The sequence below is a fragment of the Mustela erminea genome, chromosome 6 (assembly GCF_009829155.1).
Source record: "Mustela erminea isolate mMusErm1 chromosome 6, mMusErm1.Pri, whole genome shotgun sequence".
In the NCBI taxonomy this organism is placed as follows: domain Eukaryota; kingdom Metazoa; phylum Chordata; class Mammalia; order Carnivora; family Mustelidae; genus Mustela; species Mustela erminea.
The window spans coordinates 4,806,403-4,824,231 of record NC_045619.1 but is presented as its reverse complement, the minus strand read 5'-3'; the positions used below and the strand labels follow the sequence as shown (position 1 = coordinate 4,824,231).

General features: G+C 61.3%; 1 protein-coding gene across 6 annotated transcripts in view; it reads right to left on the bottom strand.

Annotated features, from left to right (window-relative positions):
• The window catches only part of SHISAL1 (shisa like 1), a 131,934-nt gene that overhangs the window by 67,574 nt on the left and 46,531 nt on the right, over positions 1–17,829 (bottom strand). The window contains exon 1 of one of the 6 annotated variants that reach the window (XM_032345992.1): positions 7,377–7,436. The exons of 1 other annotated variant lie outside the window; for it this stretch is intronic. Coding sequence is in view for 3 of the 5 variants with exons in the window: in XM_032345985.1 (XP_032201876.1) it covers positions 5,694–6,027 (334 nt within the window). In the remaining 2 variants the exon portion in view is untranslated. Of the gene's footprint in view, positions 1–5,693; positions 6,294–6,475; positions 6,580–7,376; positions 7,437–17,829 lie in introns of those variants that run through there. 4 more of the 6 variants (XM_032345991.1, XM_032345985.1, XM_032345983.1 and 1 more) reach the window with 4 other exon arrangements.

Here is a 17,829-nt window from a genome sequence, read left to right as displayed (position 1 = left end):
CAAACAGAGGGAACACTTGTCCCGGCAGGAGCCCTGGGCAGATGGCTCTCTAGCCATCTGTGCCTCTGGGCCAGGAGCCTCCCTCTGGCTCTGCCCGTTACCCTGACGATGGGCCTCAGTTCAGAGGCTCGGTTCATTCCCCAAAGGCCTCAGGGCCCCGGGGATCAGATTCCAGGCAGTCACACCCAGAGGATGCCACACTGCCCACCTGCTTCCTGAAACACGGAAACGGCAGAGGCCTCGCAAACCAGCCCACGGCGGGGGCATGCTGGACTCACGCAGAGAGGTCGGGCCTCTGGGGCTCAATGGTGTAGCCAGGCTTCCTGCAAACGGGCACAGAGGCTCCCTGCCCCATTTCCTGGATGTAGAGACTAAGGCTCAGTGCTAGCAGGCCTAGCACGGACACCCCAGGCCCCACGTCCTGAAGCCCAGCCTGGCGGGAGCCAAGGAGGCTGAGAGAGCTCAGAGGGAAGAAGAAAGGGGACTTTCTAGACTTTGGTATTAGTGTCTGTGGTTCCATGCTTTAATTTTTAGAATTTCCATTTTTAGTGTCTTATGCTTGTTCCCCCATCCCAAGGAGCCCACAGGATCCAGAACCTGGGGTTTCAGAGCCCTGTCTGGCCATGACCCCAGCGCCCGCTTCCTCTCTCTGGGCTCTGTTCTCCTTAGCAAAAGGGATTCTCACAGGTTGACCCTGGGGTTTCCCGAGGACGCTGGAAGGTAACGCATATGAAGGGGCTTGGTAACAAGAAAAACTGCCAGCGTGAAAATCACAAGATGCCACCGGGAGCCCAAGCCTCTGCCAGATTGCTTCAAGATTTTCTCAGGCTACTCCTCTTCCCGAAGTGCCCTGTGCCCTCTTCTGGGCGGGGCACCCTCCGACTCAGCCTTTACGACCCAAGCCAAAAGTCACCTCCTCCAGGGAGCCCTCCCTGCCCGCTCAGGCAGGGTGGGACCTTGCAGATGCCTGTTTTATTCTATTCTGCCCCCAACAGACACACGGCAAAACCCACCAGGTCCTATCTTCATCGTCTCCGGTCTCCGGCTGGCACCGTGTCCTGGCACAGGGTAGGTGCGCCGGAAACGTGGAATGAATGCAAGCTAAATGCATTGGCCGTTAGTCTAGAAATCCAGCTGTGCATGGGAGAAAAGGAGCCCAAAGTGAAAGCAAATCACCATCCTTTCCGTCACCGGCTCGGGGAGCTGCGGAGGGAATTCTCGCACTGGATTATGGAAGGAACTTGTCTTTATTTTTAATTTGTGCCAATATCTAAGAAAGCAGCACTTTATTCTGAGCCTATCAAGTGCCGAAGAGCTTTGAATCTGGTGCAGGAGGCAAACTTTCCCGGCCCAATTTCCCCATGCAAATCTCTCGGCGACGGTCGAGCCATCTCCGCCCTCCGCCGGGCATCTCCGACGCTTGCCAGCGAGGAATAATCAGATTATGTAGCTGGGTTTTAAAAGATCACGGTTTGTCTCATTTTCCAGGGAAGTGTGAACAAAATTTTTTTTTTCCTCCCAGGGCTCTGTTAAGAGCTTCCAGAACTTAATTCAGTGTTAAATGGGTGTAATTTGGGAAGCTCATGCATTATTTCTTAATTTCTCAAGGCGAGTCGGCACGCATCTGCTGAGGTACGTGTGCGTGCGGACAGATGGGCGGTGATCGGAGTGTGCACCCTAGTTGGGGGGGGAGAGGGAAGGGGGCAGGCTGTCTAGAACACGCAAAGTAGACGCTCTATTCATCGCTGATGTCCGGAAATCTGGGAGGATGGGAGGCATTTGCATTTCATCTGGCTTCTGCTTTTCCGCTCTGATGGCCAAGGGCCTGGAGGTGGTGGGGGTGACGGTGGGGGTGTCTGAAGCCTTTTCCAGAAGGGAGTGCCGTTCGACCGTCCCGGCCCCCTCCCAATGCCCCATCCCAGGCAGCCTCGAGGGCCTCTGAAAAACACCTACCAAGTCTGCATCATAACCCTGAACACCCTTGGAGGTCCAGGACGTCCATTCACCGTGACCTTGAGCACAACCAGAACTGGCTCTGGACTCAGCGTCCTCATCTGTATCTGGGTACATGGACAAGTTTCCAGCTCTCTCTCAGGACCCACAGCAGAGGCTCCTGGGGCTTCCCTCTCTGACTTAGCATGCACAGAGGCCCCAGACGTGCTGGAGTCCCCATCTTTGTCTGATTCCCCAACTTTAGGCTCTGAAGAGTGGAGTTCCCACACCCAAGACCCTATCAGGACCCCTTACCCCACAACCTTCATGTCCTGCACTGCTGAGTGGGAAAAGGGGCTCAGGGGGCCAGTGACTCGCCAGTGAGGGGCCAGGTCAGGATGCCCAGAGAAGATTCTCCAGAGAACTTCCTACCTGGTCACAGTCAAGGGGAAGAGGAAGGAGGAGCTTGTCGTGAGGGGACCCAGCTGACACGACGGGGAGTAAGTACAGTAACGGGTCGGTGGTCCCAAGACAGCCGCTGTCCCAGCCAGAGAATTATCTACTCATTTACTCAGTCATGCACCAAGTTGAGCCCTGGTCATCTCTAGGCAGGGCTCCACGGGGACAGGTCTGAGAGGGCCTCGGGGTCTTCTCTATGTCCCCAGGTCACACACAGAGATGGGGTCAAGCCATGTGCTAGCTAGGTCAGGAAGGACAAAAAGAGAGACGGAGAGACAAGGAGAAGGAACCTGCTTCCTGCCGGGCTTTGTGCAGAATGAGGCCAAAACCAACAGAGTGGGCGGCACCGGCCGTCTCCAGGAGGCCATGGCCCAGGCCTCTGGTCACCCTCCTTGCTTTTGCTGGCTCCGGATGTTCAGGACCCCACCTTACAGAGGAGTGTTTAGGACACAAGTTCCTCCTGTTCTTGGAGGTTGACTATTATTTCAGTAACTTCTAGAAAGAGCAGCTGGGCCAGGAGAAGTCACTTTTTTGAGGGAGCTGGGGCTGGGGTTTCTCTGTTCATCCTAGGACTGATGTGAATCTGTTGTGTGACTCGGCTGGGGAGAAGCAAACCAGCAGAGGCTGAGTTAATAGAGGCAGAGTGTCCCCAAGAAGGGAGGGGATACCTCTCACCCCAACCATAAGATGGGCCGCGCTCTGGCTAGGTTCAGAACAGAGGAAACAGAACGAGGGCTCGGAAGTGAGACTCCAAGCAGCCTGACCGAGGGCAGCAGTGTGAGGAGCTACGGGGCTGCCCTGGGGCTAGGGCTGGGCTCCGGGCGGAGTCCTGAAGCAGTTAGGAGCCCCTGGGTTATTCCGAACCCCTCTGAGGCCGTTTCTGGCGGCACAACAGCATCTATCCGTAAGGACAAGTTCACGCAGATGGCCTGCAGATTAAGGAGGTGTTGGGGCTCGGGGCTCGCTCCATACAACACCTGGCACGTAGTAGGCCTTCTGGCCTCTGCCATCAGATGCTAGCCTAGTGCCACGGGGGCCCCATGCTGCGTGTGCGTCCGCCAAGTCGCGTGTCATTTGCAGACAGTGGTCGCGGCCCAATCTGGTGTCCGCTTGCTCCCTCCCTCTCTTAGAAGCCAAGGGCCTGGCCGTGAGGCACTCGTCTCCTGCAGTGTGGCCGGAAGCGGGGAGGGCTGGCAAGGGCTTGGCTGATTGTCCTAGAGGGCTGGAAACCAGACCCCTCTCCTTGTCTTCCAAATACCCCTCCCTCTGCCCACCCAACCATGCGCTCCCACCGGCAGGCCACGTAAGTGTCCAAGCTCCAAACCTACCCATCCGCCCCTCCTCGCCACCCCACCCCTGCTTCTGAACCCTCCCCCAGGCCGGGGGCGGAGGGGGGGGTTGTCCAGTTCCTGGCACCCGCCCGGGCTGCGTGGCGGTACCATCTGCTGCCTGTCTCCCTCGTCCTGCGGCCCCCCGCCCCCCCCAGCCAATCTGCATCACCACCCATCGAGGGGCTCTGCCCAGAACACCTTCTGCTCCTCCCTTCTGGCTGCTTCGGGCCTGCCTTCTGGACCAGGCCCCCCTGGCACCCCTCCTCGGGCTCTCAGGGGCAGACGTTCCCCCGTGCACCCCCCCACCTCGGCTTCCCCCAGGCAGGCCTCCAACCCTGGCTGGCCCCATCAGGGGCTGTTTCCTCAAGAGCAGCCAAGGGCAGAGTGGACGCCCTTCGGCGGCAGCAGCCATGGGGGCTTGCTGGGCGGTGTGCCCAGAGGAAGGAATGGACGGGTGGCTAACAGGACCAGGGAGTGGCTCTCAGCTGCGGCTCCCTGGGGCAGGCCTCCCCCCCCCTTTCTCTCCCCCACAGAAGTCTGAGCAGCGCTGGCCCTGCCCCCACCCCTCCCCTCTCATCCAGCGGGACAGGCTTCGGGGTGGGTGGGACACACGCACAGACACGTTTACACACACATGCACACATTCGCACCCCACACACATTTACACGCACACCACGGCAGCTGCAAACTCACACCACACACTCGCATGTTCCCATACTCACACACGTACACACGCAGCTCCAAGCTGATCTGTTTCTCCTCCCAGATGCCTGAGACAGAGCCAGGAACTCCGTGGGTTGCTGACATGAAAGAAACGGCAGAACCCCCTGCCTGGGGCTTTCACCTTGAGCCCAGAGGTGCGAGGCGCGGGGGTCCATCTGGCTCCAGGGAACTTTCTGGACGCTAGCTCCACAGTCAACCCGTCAGGGCTCGCACACGGCAAACAGCATCTCTGGAGAGATGGATGGCTCGCAGGCAGGGGTCCTGCCCCGAGCAGTCACAGATTCAGGGGTTGGGGGGACACCTCAATTCTGGACAACCCTGGCCAGCGTAGGGATTGTCCTGAGCTGGCACCAGGGACCCACGATTTATTCTGATTCTGCGTTAAAAGCCATTTCCAACCGTTCCCTGAAGACGCCTGTCAGTGAAAGGTCCCGCTGGGCCACATGCTTTCTGGTCACACTGAGACCATCTCACAGGAGAAGAAACCACGGATGGTGGACGGACCCCCGCCCCTTATTCTGACTCTGAATGGGGCCTAACTTGCTAGCTAAAGGGCATTTCAATCACAGCCTGGTGCGGGATTCACAGGACATCAGTGACTGAAGACGGCTTAGACCCACAGGGGTCAAGGCCCTCATTCTATGACAAGGTAACTGAGGCCCAGAGAAGGACAGAAAGCTGCCTGGGGTCACACAGCCAAGAGCGCACCATCAGACACGGGCAGGGCCTTCCCAGTGCAACCTCCATCAACCTTCACAGGTGGCAAGGGCTCCGGGGCCACTTTACAGATGGAGAAACAAAGGCTCGGAGAGGTCAAGCACCTTGCTCAAGGTCACCCAGCCAGGAGAGAGAGGGCTAGAGGCCACCCACTGTGATTCCTGGTGCAAGGCACTTTCTGCTCCTGTCATCCCGCTCTGGGATTCCTAGGGCAGGAGCCCACACTAGGCGCAGGGATCACAGAGGCCGAGAGAGGCCGGATAGACACAAAGAGGCATACAGACATACTCCCACGGAGTATTATGTAACTCCCCTTCCTTGGCCCCATCGCCCCAGGGGTGCCGCCGGCCACCAGCCGGGAACCCCGACCCACCCAGCCTGGCCCCACGGGCCCCTCACTGGCTCTCTCCAAAGAGAGAACAGTTGGAGGCGCCAGGACGCGCTGGCATTTCTTCCTCCTTTCTTTTTTCCTCTGGCTGAGTAACAAATACTAATACTAATAATGATAATAATAATTAGAATAAATATAACCTGAAGACGCTTGGGGTCTCGTTGCCATGGCAACCGCTGGCGCTAATGAGCTTCGGAGGCCGCCGCCGGGCCACCGGGCTCCGGGCGCGGGATCAATATTGATTCGGCCCGGGGAAGCGGCGGCGGCTCCATTGGGGCCACGCGGCAGGCGGGGAGCCAGGGGCACGCTCTTGGAGGGGGTCTTCCTGGTGGCCCGCGCCGCCCAGCTGGGGCCCCCGGAACCGGCTGGGTTCCCAGCGTGCCTCCGGAACTCTGTCCGGCGCGCACGGGGCTCCCCGCTCGCTGCGCTCCGGGACTCGGTCCTCGGACGCCGGTCCCCACCTCGGACGCGCATTCCGGTCCCCACTGCCGCGTACCGGCACGACGCGCTCCGGATTGCTCCTCGGTCCCCTCCCCTCCAAGGTTCAGCGACCCCGACCTCGATTAGCCCCGGCGCGGACCCCAACGCCAGAGCACCGGCTAACCCCCTCCCGGCTCCCGCCCCCAGACTCTCCGCCCGGCGTCCCCGACCCCTTTCCAAGGCACGCCGGACCCTCCGAAGCACCCACCGCGGCTCTCCCAGCGCGCCCACCCCTCCCCGCCCCGGGCGCCAGCACCCCTTTCTCCCGAGCCCCGGCGCCGAAGACCCCGCCCCCCCCGCCGGGACCCTCCCCCGCCAGGAGCCCCGCCCCCGGCCCTCTCCTCCCGGGGCGCTCCGACCACCCCCTCCGCCCCCCGCCTCCCGTCCGGGCGCGCCCCTCCCCCGCGCGGCCCCAGCCCGGCCCGCCCGGGGCGCCGCTCACCTCGTGCCCGCCGCCCGCTCGCTCCTCGCTCCGCCGCCGGGAGCCGGCGCCCGCGGGGCTGAGCCGCCTGCTGGGGCGCGGGGCCGCCCACGCCCCCGCGGTGCCCCCGCCGCTGCCGCCGCCGCCGCAACAGTTGTCCCGGCCCCGGGGGCTGCGGGGACTGGGGGGCGCCCGCGGGGCTCGGGGGCTCCTAGGCGCGCGGTGGGGGTGGGGGGTGGGGGGCGCGGCGCGGCGCTGGGGCTTCGGCTGGGACTCGGGGTCCAGCTCCGGCCGCCCGCCGCTCGCCCCGCCGGCGCCCCGCGCCGCCCGCCAGCGGCTACTGGGCGGCCCGCGCCTCCCGCCCGCCCGCCGGCCCCGCGCCCCGCGCCGCGCCCGCCGCCGCCGCCGCCGCCGCCGCCGCGCTCATGCTCGCCGGCCCCGCGCCCGCCGCCGCCACTTCACTCTTTGGCGCTCGCCGCTCGCTCCGCGCCCTCTGCTGCCCCCTCGCCGTCCTCGCGGCTCCCCGCCGTCCTGCCCTCGCCGCCGCGCCGCGCTCCCCCTCTCCCAGCGCCGGCGTCCGCCGCTCCCGCCCGCCCTCCTCCTCCCTCGCGCTCTCCCTTTCTCGCGCTCGCCCGGCCGCTCTCCCTCGTTCCTTCTCTCCCCCTCCCCACCCGCCCGCCGTCCCTGCCTCCCGCTCGCGCGCTCTCCTCCCGCTCGCTTTTTCTCTCGCAGTGCTTCTCCTTCCTTCCTTTTGTGGCTCCGTCTTGCGGCTCACTCTCGCCTTTTCTTCCGTCCGTCCTTCTGTCCTTCCGTCCTCCGTCCTTCCCACTTTTCCCTCCCCTCTCTCCCCCCTTCTGTCCTTCCTCTCTGCCCCCTCCCACCCTGTCTCCGACTCCAGGCTCCCCAGGCGCCCAGCACTCACCTGCCGCCTTCCAGGTGGTGCTCCGGGGCCCCGCCTAGGGGAGAACTCACCGCCTTCTGCCAGGCAGACCCTGTCGCGGCAGATGTCCCGCCTCCTGCGCCGGGAGGCTCACCGGGTCAGGTTTTCTCCCCAGGCCATTCTTGTCAAGGGAGGCATTCCTTCTTTCCCGACCAGGCCCTGGGTGCTGGGTGGCTGGGTCCGGGGAGAGGATCCATCACATCCGAAAGGAGGCTGTGTTCGGTTTCCCGCAGACAAAGCCCAACTTCCCTGACCACCGTGACCGCTGCTTGGGCTCCCCTCTGCCATTCCAGTTCGTGTCTCTACTTGTGCTCCCCAGCAGCCCGTGTTTCCCACTGGCCCTCCCGTCTGGGTGTGCTGGGTGCTCTGCATGGCCCTGAGTCCGAGAGCGAACCTCAGTAAGCCCCTCTTGCACTTTCCTCTGTCCCAGGCCCCCTGTCCTCCAGTGGTAGGGACTGTGGGGAGACATTGCAGGGACCCCACAGAGGGGCTGGTGATGAGGGTGGCGATCCCTTGGTCATTTGGGAGGGAGAGTGCGTTTGAGTGCCCTGGAACGCAGGTCGATTCCCGAAGGGCAGACTCCTCGGGGCTCTCCCATCCTTGGATCTGGTTTCATGGTTATGGACATGGATCGAACCTCACGGGAAACCGGGCTGGGCCCTTTATACATGGTATTTTATTTATACTTCACCAAAGCACTGGGTGGTGTCCTCCCCTTTTTATAGACAAAGCAGGCAACTGGGGCTCAGAGAGGTTAGGACACCTCCTGTGAGCCACACAGCCAGCAAGAGGCAGAAGTGGGGCTGCAGCCCAGATCCCCCCGACTTCCCATCTCAGCCTTTCCTCCTGGGGCAGTGCTCTTCTCTAAAAAGATCACAGCAGCACTTCCCTCTTGGGATCTTGTGCGGATTAAATGAGGCAGGACACGTGATGCACTTCGCCCGGCACCTGCCAACCCTCCCGAGAGGGAGTCCGTGGTCACCCCATGTTATGGTGGAAACCAAGGACAAGAAAGGTGAAGAAACAGGCTTAAGAGCTCATGTGGATGGTATTGAGGTTGAGAGGTGTCTGTCCTCTGTCGCCAGAGGCTGGGTCCTGGGGGTCATCGAGGCTATATAGCGTGGGCTGTGTGTGTGTTGGTGTGTGTGTGTGTATGCCTAGTGTGTGTGGCTTTTGTGTGTATGTGTGCACTTGTGTATATGTACCTGGGTATGGCATGGTCAGGGTATATTGGGAAGCCTGTTATTCAGGACAGTCCCTCCCCCCGACCTTCATGTCACTGAGCAGGGCTCTGGGCCTGTCTCTTGTCTGATGCAAGTCACCCAGAGGTGAGATGAGCTCACTGTGCCCAAGAGGTTCACAGCCCAGCTGGGTGATGACTTGGGGTGTTAGCCCTCCATCCACCCTGATTATCTACCCACTCAAACACAATCACCCCTTCCTGGCCCTGGGGTCCCAGCCTGCCTTCCCAGCCTGCTCTGCAGCAGGTGCCCCATGCGGGGGTGGGGGGGTGTGTGGGGGGAGTTGCCCTAGTCAGCCTCAAACCTCCACTCTCCACCTGCTGTGTGCCATCGAGGCTGCCCTCCCTGTGCTCCTGCACCTGCACCTTCTCCTTCCCCACGGTTGGCTCCCCTACCTTGGACAGAGCTAGGTTGGCTCCCTGTGCCCCAGTTTCCTCATCTGCAAAATGGGGATGCTTTTATCCATCTCGAAGGGTCAACATAGAGATTAAAGGAGAGACTGTGTCGTAGGGGAAAGGAGCTCCTGCCACTTAGTTGGTACTGGATCTGCCTGATGTCCCTTCTGTTCTTCCGTTGGCGGGGGGGGGGGGGGTCCCAAGTGTGCAGGGAACAGTAAGGGCCAGGGGACTGGTTGACGGGGACCTGGAATCTCAGTGTGACTCTTCCCCAGCGGAGTGACATAGGGCAAACTCATTTACTTCTCCCAACTCCTGTGCACTGGTTTCCAATGGCTGCTGTAACCAATGACCCTGAACTTGGTGACTTAAAACAACATATATTTATTCCCTTATAGGGTTGGAGGCCAGAAAACCAAAAATCAGCATCACTGGGCAGAAGTCAGGTGTCTGGGGGGCTGCCTCCCTCAGGGACTGAAAGCGAGGACCGCTCCAGCTCCGGGTGGCTGCCAACATCCTTGTCGTGTAGCTGTGTCACTCCAGCCTCCAAGGCCAACATCTGTCTGGCTCTCTGTGTGGCCTGCTCCTCTGTGTGCGTGTGCATCAGACCCCCCCCCCCCCAACCTGCTCCCTCCCAGAAGGTCCCCTGTTACTGCATTTGGGGTCCTCTGACAATCCAGGATCATTCCCCATCTCAAAGCCCTTCAAGGTCTGCAAAGCTTTTTTTTTTTTTTCTCTTTCTTGCCATATAAGGTAACATCCCCAGGTTTAGGGGCTAGGGGGCAAGAGGATGTCTTCTGGGGCGGGGAGCATTTTCAGGCTTTAGAGCTCCCGCCAGCTGGCTGTGCATCTGCGGAAGCAGGAGGAGTGGGCTCTGAGGCTGCATGGACAGGGGCATCTGGGCATCCCAGCCCACAAATCTCTGTGTCCCCTCTTGGGGGCCGGGCTGGGGGAGGGAGACGTGAGGCGGTGTGGGGGGGTAATTACACAGATGCCCCATTTCTGAGCCTACTGTGTGTCAAGCTCCACAGGCATGGTCGCCTTTAATACCATCCTATTTACTATTTCTCTGCCTTCGGGAGGCCTGCTCCCCCGCAAAACGCCGCTGCTCACCAGGGCGGGAGGGAGGCCTGGCGATGACTCACGCTCTCTCTGCTCTCTCCGTGGAGAGCAGCCTTTTCAAAGGGCTGGCTGGGGAGGGAGCTAAATTTAAAGCCAGGCCTCCCGAGAAGATCACCTGCCCCGTCAAAATCACTGCCATTTAATTAGAAGTTGGGGACGTGAGGCGCTCGGCAGAGGTCTGTACAGGGAGCCCCCTTTGGGAGGGAGGGAGGCCCTTGGAAGCTGAGCCCCTGTGGTGGGCAGGGGGAGGGGCGCCCGCGTGAGCACCAGCAGCCGGCCCCCAGGCTCCGCACGGACTCCCCTTACTCCCCACCTTCCTCGGGGAGCAGCCTCTGCCCTCCCCAAGGCCCCTCAAGTCCCTCCTTCCTCTTCAAGATCTTAGGGTTCTGACCTCAAGCCCCTATTTCCCGAATTCAAAACAAGGAACCAGGGCTCAGGCTTTGGAACCTCCACCCCAGAGTCATCCATGGAGCATGTGGCCAAGCCAGGATTTGAACTGCGGGCCTGGCCTGGGGCTTAGGTTCGTGACCATCTGGCCACTCGGTCCTTGCTATGGAGCGGAGAGGGGGTGATGGTCAGGTTCACTCGCTTTCTGCAGCCTGTGACCTTCTCCATCTGGAGGGGCTGAAACACTCAGGGTGCCTCCACCTCTGGACAAAGCACTGTTCCCGGGGTGGGGGGCATCAAGTCCGTCCCCCCCCCCCCCCCGGTCTTCAGAGGTTGCAAGGCCCTGGAGCGGGGCGAGCAGCCGGTCAGCAGCCAGGCCTCTGCCTCCCAGCCCTGACCACCTGGAGGCGGGAGGCCAGGCAGGTCCCATGCCGTCCTGGGAGCTCGCTGCTTATACTCTCCCAACCGGCCAGGGCAGTTCCTTGTGGCAGAAAAGCGGCAGCCTCCCTGTGGTTCCAGGGCCGGCCGGCAGGGGGCAGCGCAGGGACCGGGGACGTGACTCCGTGGGGAGCCTCCGCAAGGCCTCCCGCTCCTCCCGGCGCCTGCCTGCCTCGCTCTCGGCCGCAGGGGTGAGCCCGGTTTCTCTCCCGGCCCTGGCAGGGAGCCTGGCGGGACCCGCGGAGCCCAGCAGAGACGGGCTCCGGTCGGCTTCGGAAGCGCGCCCCCAGCAAGCCCGGTTCTCACCCCGGGTCCCGCCGCCCCTCACCCCGGGTTACTCTGAGATTCCAGCAAGTGGCAAGGGGGGTTTTACAGCTGTAATGGAGGTTACTAGTCAGCGACCTTCCGATGCGGAGATTATCCCGCGCCTAAGCTGATCACAGCAGCCCTTTACAGAAACGTGAGGGTCCCCCCTCCTGGTGTTAGAAGAGGAGGTCAAAGCCAAGTCAGGGTGAAGAGGGTCCCGAGGAGGGAGGCTTCTGCTGAGCTGGGGGCTCTCAGGGGGCAGCAGCCCCCCACCAACCCACAACCAGTGAGAAGCTGGACCTCAGTCCTGCAGCCACCTGCCAGCGTCCTGAAGGGGCCCCCCAAAGACTCCCAGAGTCTCCCCACAAGGACCCAGCTTGGCCGATGCCTTGATTTCGACCTTGTGAGACCCTGAGCATTGCACTCGCTGAGCCCACCCGGGCTTCCGACCTGCGGAGCTGTGGGATAATGAATGGGTGCTGTTCTAAGCTAGGGCATTAATTAAGAGCTAATAGAAAAACCTGTCTGTCTATATATATGTAAAGAAAAACCAATGTACTCAGCCATCACTCATGTCAGGTACTTACTTAATTTTTACGGGGGGGAGACGCTTACAGCCCATCCCTCCCGCTGCAGACCCCCGGCGCCGTCTTTGCACAACATGACCCTGACCTCGCAGTGTCTCTGCCTGGGGCCCTTCTGTGGTTACGCCTTTGGGATGAAGTTTGGGTCCCTAGCTTGGCACCCAAAGCCCTCCGTGTTCTGATTCCTGTCTTCCCACACCCCTGCCAGCGGTCCTGCTCCCCAGGTGCTGTGGGCCACAGTGTGTGTGCCAAGGGCAGCCTCGGTCCCTCGTGCGACCCAAGCCATGGTTCATGACAGCTTCCCGTTCTCAGGCACCGAGATGTTCCCGAGGGTTTCCCTTTCGTTCGGTCCACCCCCTGACAGCCGATTATGTGGCTATCAGGGAGATGGAAGCAATAATGTTAGCATGAGTTGCAAATTCCACATTTCAGAAAATTCAACACAGGGATGAAAAGACATAGTCTCCGTCCGTCTGGAGAGAGCCGGCAGTGAAGCCCTGCCAGGCTCGTGGCTGCTGACTCCAGCGACGGCCTCGCTCCCAGGGCAACGGCAAGACTGGAGACGGTGGCCCTTGCAGACCAGCCTGCCCCAGATGCTAAGGCTTGGAGCCTGCGGGTGCCCAGCCATCAGGAGCTGCTGCAGGGGTGGGGGTGGGGGGCAGGAGCATGTGTGCTGCAAGGGGGCAGAGGGAGCCAGGCAGGGTTGGTGGGCGATTGCCAGCGGCACCTTCCAAGCTGCAAAACAGGTCCCCGGAGACTCAGTTTACTCATCTGTCTAAGTCACTGATAGGCTGCCTTCAGGTCGCACGAGGCTGTGCCAGGCCAAGGCGTGTATTAAGTCACGACAAGCCTGTGGCTTCAGAGCCCGTGTCCTCTGACACTGTGACAGTCTCGCAGGTGGGAAACTTAGAATGGCAGGGACGCGTGCCCTGGGACTGAATCCCGGCTGCCCTAGTGCCCGCTGGTGGCCTTGGGCAAGTTGGTTCACCTCCTGCAGGGGGACGGCGGGGAGCTGAGGCCAGGCCTTGCCCCCAGAAGTCATGGCCCAGCCCCCCCAAGGAAGGCAGAGAGGCTGCGTTGGGGACAGTGAGGGATCTCCAGCTGGGCCTCAGACCCCCCGCGGGCCTGCCCCCAGCACGCACCTGGCTGATGGACAGGACGCCCGTGCCCGCGTCTGGCTGGGTTCCGGCTGTGCTGCAGCTGGTGGCTCTCGGGCTCCCGTGTCTCATCGGCACCTCCGCCCCGGAGCGCAGATGATGAAGATTAATATGTTGCAAATTGGTAGGTTGAGCCAAGCACCCCGAGCGGAGGCCTAATTTCCACGCCGCCCAGCCCTCCCCGTGGGCAGGCCCCTGAGTCCTCACAACAACAGTGATGATCCGGATAATTGGCGTGTGCGGGGCGGCCTGAGCTCCGGGCCCTCTGTGTGCCTTCGCACCTACAGAAAACGCGGGGCGTGGAGCAGGGGGCCACCGCTGTCTCAGGGCTGCGGGAGGGGGCCCGGCGAGGTCACACTGCATGTGAGGGCAGACCGGGGCAGAACCCCGAGGGCCTCACTTTTCCCCGCGGCCCCTTCTCAGAAGCTCTGTCTTGGGGAAGTGGGGTGAGGGCTTTCCTCCGTAGAGCTGTCGTTTGAAGGAGAGTCCGCTGGGCAGCTGCTTGGCCCTGGACAGGTCACCTGAGCTCTGTGAGCTGAAGAGCCACCTCTGCTCTTGAATTAAGTTGACAGCTGCTTGGGGCAGGAAGTGTGGCTTCTCTCCCCCCAATCCCAAGGGGGCCCAGGTATCAGCCCGGTACACATACGCCTGACCGGAACAAGGCAGGGTTTCCATTTCCTGGGTGCTCCGTGCCCCCCGGTGTCGTTTCGATGGCCTCCCTGCCTCCGTATTACCCTCCTAGGAGTTGCTTCTTTGCATTTCTATTTACAGTTGACAAAACAGCCCAGAGAGGTTAAGCGACAAACACAGAATCACACAGCTAAGAAGTGGTCAAGCTGGGATTTGAACGCGGGTCTGTCCTTTCCCAGAGAAGGGTAGGATTGGGGCCACGGACAGAGAGGCCAATCTGTGTAGGAACTCTCCCCTTGACAAGGCTCACGCCCTCACCAGTCCATCCCCAGGGCGTTGGGTTCATCAGGCAGAGCCCTTTGGGTGCCTGACTTCAGCCTCTCGGCCATTCCTGCTGGTGCCCCCGGTGCCACCCAGTTCACACCTCACTCTCTCCTGCCTGGACTCATGCAGTAGCCAGCAGCCTCCCTGACTCCATTCTCTGGCCCCCTGGGAGCCAAATAAATCTGTGTGAAACCAAATCTGACAGCTTCACTCTCCTGCTCAGGAGCCTTCTATGGCTCCCCGGTGCCTTCAGGACACACTGCCAAGCTCCGTCTCCTGCCACAGAGTCAAGCTAGGCTTGTTCTGTCTCTCACCGTTCCTGAACTGACTTCACAGCACCAGCTTCCAGTTTTTTCTTCCTGGACTGTTGTCTCTTGTTCTTTCCTATCCTTGATGAGCCGGTCACTTGTTTCATCTTTCTGGCTTCTGGAAGCCTTCCCTGAGCCCAGGCTAGTTCCTCTGGGCATCACAACCTGGGTCACACTAAGTGACACTGCCTGTCTGTGCTTCTATCCCCACCAGGAGCTTCTGGAGGGCTGGCCTGGGTCTGACCTGACTCGATGTCCCCATGGTCAACCAGCACAGGGCCCCAGCCCCGAGCAGGCCTCAGTTCAAGAAGTTGCACCCATGCTTCTAGCCGGCCTGGGAGGCAGAGCGGGGTGGACGGCCCTCGCAGCTCCCCCGGGGCCCCCAGCGCATGGCCTGGCCGTGTCTGATATTTTATTAATAAGCACATTTGGCACTTGCCTTGCCCCTTTCATTCGCAGCTCTCCGAGGCGTCCCCAACCTTAATTAATTCTGCACGCACCCCAAACAAGCTGCTCATTCCGCTGCAGATAATGATGTGAGAAGTCCTTCCCGTAAAGGTGCTGTGATTAATCCCACCGTGTAATTAGGTTCCGCTCGTCTCTGCCTCCCTCCCTCCAGTGTCCTCCCCCCTCTCCCAGCTGTCAGCGCGACCTGAGGCCATCTCCAGCCCTGACATCAGACCCCACCCACCCGCTCTTGCTGGGCCAGGCCCCAGCACCCCTTAGCTGTCCTGGTCCCCCATCCCCCCATGCCCCCTCCCCAGGGCAGCCAAGGGGCTCTTGACAAAGTGTAGTCCTAATCCTGCTTCCTGCCTGCCCTGAGCCTCTGACACGGGGCCCCCAACACCCCCGGACACCCAGCCTTCCTGGCGCACCCAGCATCCCATAGGCAGCCACTGCGGACACACCAAAGGTCCCGGTTTTCTCCGCGACAGGCTCCCGGGTCGCTGTTTATGTACGCTGCCTCTTCTAGATCGCCAGTCCCCACCCGCCCATCTCAGGGAGCAGTGAGCTGGCCTTTCCCTCTGGAGCCCCCATCCCAGTGTGCCGGCTGCAGGGTGGTTTCCAGCCTGGGGTCTGGAGTCATGCCCAGGGACCCTTGGCTTCCCCACGCCGGCTTCCTGCAGTATAACGTGAGCATAAGAAAGACTTCTGATCTGTGTGGTTGTTGCAAGGACTGAGGAGGTCTGGCTGTCCTTCCTGTGGCCCATGACGTGTAGATGGCATTTTGTAGATGGTTGGCTGTGACAACCCTTATGGAAACCACTGCCTTCCCCCACCAGACAGTTTGGTTCTCAAACAGGAGACGGGGCTTCTTCGTGGATTAATCCACCAAAACATTCCATGAGTACTGAGGGAGCCTCTTCTAGGTGCCAGGCGCTGTCCTGGGTGCCCCAGAACACATCAGTGAGCACAGGCGCCCCTGGGCTTGGGCCTTGGGCACCCACAGGCAAAAATCGCTGGGTGGAGGGGCGTGTCTGCCTCTGGGCTGGGTTTCCACCCGGCTGCCCACCCTGGCCCAGTCCCTGAACCAGGAATGGCCCTGGCCTTCCAGAGCAGGGCAGCCCGGGGACCAGGCACTCTGCCAACTTGTCCAAATCTGAGTTGCTTCTCTCCCGGGACGGTAGGGTGACCTTGCTATGGGCCCCGGAGAGCTAAGAATAAGCGGCAGCTGCCCCTCCCAGCCCCGTGAGCAGCAGGAGAGAAAGGACCCGGCTGCCCGCGGAGGGGACAGCTGCTCCGGGCATCTCTGGGCACAGGGCTGAGCCCTGCCAGCTGTTTAGAAGAGGTGAGGAGCCAAAGGAAGGGGGGGTGCTTCAATTTTTGAGAAAGTGCCAAGGCCATGCGTGGCTGCTGTGCTGAGGTACTGCCAGGAGGATGGGGAGGTATTTGAACCCTGGCTCTGCCACTTCCTGTGGGTGACCTTCAGCTAGCCACCAGTCCCCCAGGCTAGGATCCCCAGGTGAGGAAATGGCCCCACCCTCTCATGGGCAGGCGGAGCTGGTCCACAGCCCTACCTTGACTCCGCCCCCCTGCCGGGGAGGGCGGAAACCTTCCTCCCGGGCCACGCCTCCTACCTCCAGCCCCCGCCAGGGGCACACCCTTACTGGCTCTGTATCAGAGCCTAGCAGCCCAGAACATTGCTCTGGGACCTGACAGCCCAGGGCCAGACCCCAGATCAGCCACTCACAGGCTTTGTGACCTCAGACCCGTGGCTTTACCTCTCCCAGCCCCTTTCCCCCTTTATAAAATGGGGATTGTGGCCCACCATGGGAACACGGTGCTGTGCTGTGCGGTATGCACAAAACATGGTGCACAGGAGGCACCTCTGACGCATACAGTAGGTAACTCCGACGCACACAGTGGGTGCTTGTGTTGGTATCATGCCTCCTCGGGTCATGGGCACAACGGATGACTTCCGCAGGGCCCAGCTGGCGAGGAGAGAAGTTGGCCATGCTCCGTGTCTCTGAGGGGCGGGACTGGGACCTGCGGGGAGACCCTGTGGGAAGACTGGGAGAAATCGCCCCACTAGCGTCCTCTCGGGTAGAGAACTCCCCATTCCTAGGGGCTACCAAGTATAATTTTGTCCTCTACTTTTGGGGATAGCAAAACAGTGATTCACACATCCATGGGCCAAGGGGCCCATCAGATATGAGCCTGGTACGCTGCTGCCAGGGCCCCTTCCAGGTTTCCATTGTCCCGACAGGCCTGGGAGAGGAGGAGGCAAGATGACCGTGGCCCTGCGCCCTCCCGGTCCCGGCCCCCCGGAGCTGGATGGGGGGACGGACTTGAAGTCAATGCTGCCCGCTGGGTGAACGTGGATGGGGTTTCCTGAGGGCTGGGACTGGTCTCAGAGGCCAGAGAGGACAAGGCAGAGGCCATGACTGGAGCAGACAAACACATCCTATCCTGCACGGAGCTATAGTCATGCAAGTCACTTGCCGAAGTTGCTGGGATCTCCCAGGACCCCGTCTCACAGCAGAGGTGCCTGGGGCTCAGAGCTGGTGGGTGGCTCCTACAGTCTCCCCAGAGGCGCTCAGCTAAGCAGTGAGCACACAGGTGTGCCCTTCGGGGTATGGGGGGTTGGGTGGGGGGGCTTCTTCCTGCCTGGGCCTGCGTGCTGGGTCTTGGGGACCCAGAGGCATCTGTGTCGATGTGCAGCGTGGAGGCTTCAGATCAGAGCAGAGCCTGGCAGGGTCCTCTCCCAGCCCCAAGTTTGGCCTCAGGGGGCCTAATGACGGACCCATTGTTTGCAGCTCAGTCCCTGTTTGTGGAGAGCTCAAGTGGCCCCACCCCTCACCTCCACTCCCTGTGCCTCCAGACAGGTACACGGCAGGTGCTCTTGGGTGTGGGACCATCCCATCCCCTTCCGAGGACTTGCCTGGGCCAGTCAGCGATGGCAGGACTCGGAGGGGTGCTTCTCGGAGTACAGCACCTATGTTTGACCTAACACTGTGTCACCCACTCCCTCACCTACACTCGCGGCAGCCAGCGGGCCACGCAGTGATTACAGACAGAAGCCATCCACAGGCGGACAGACTT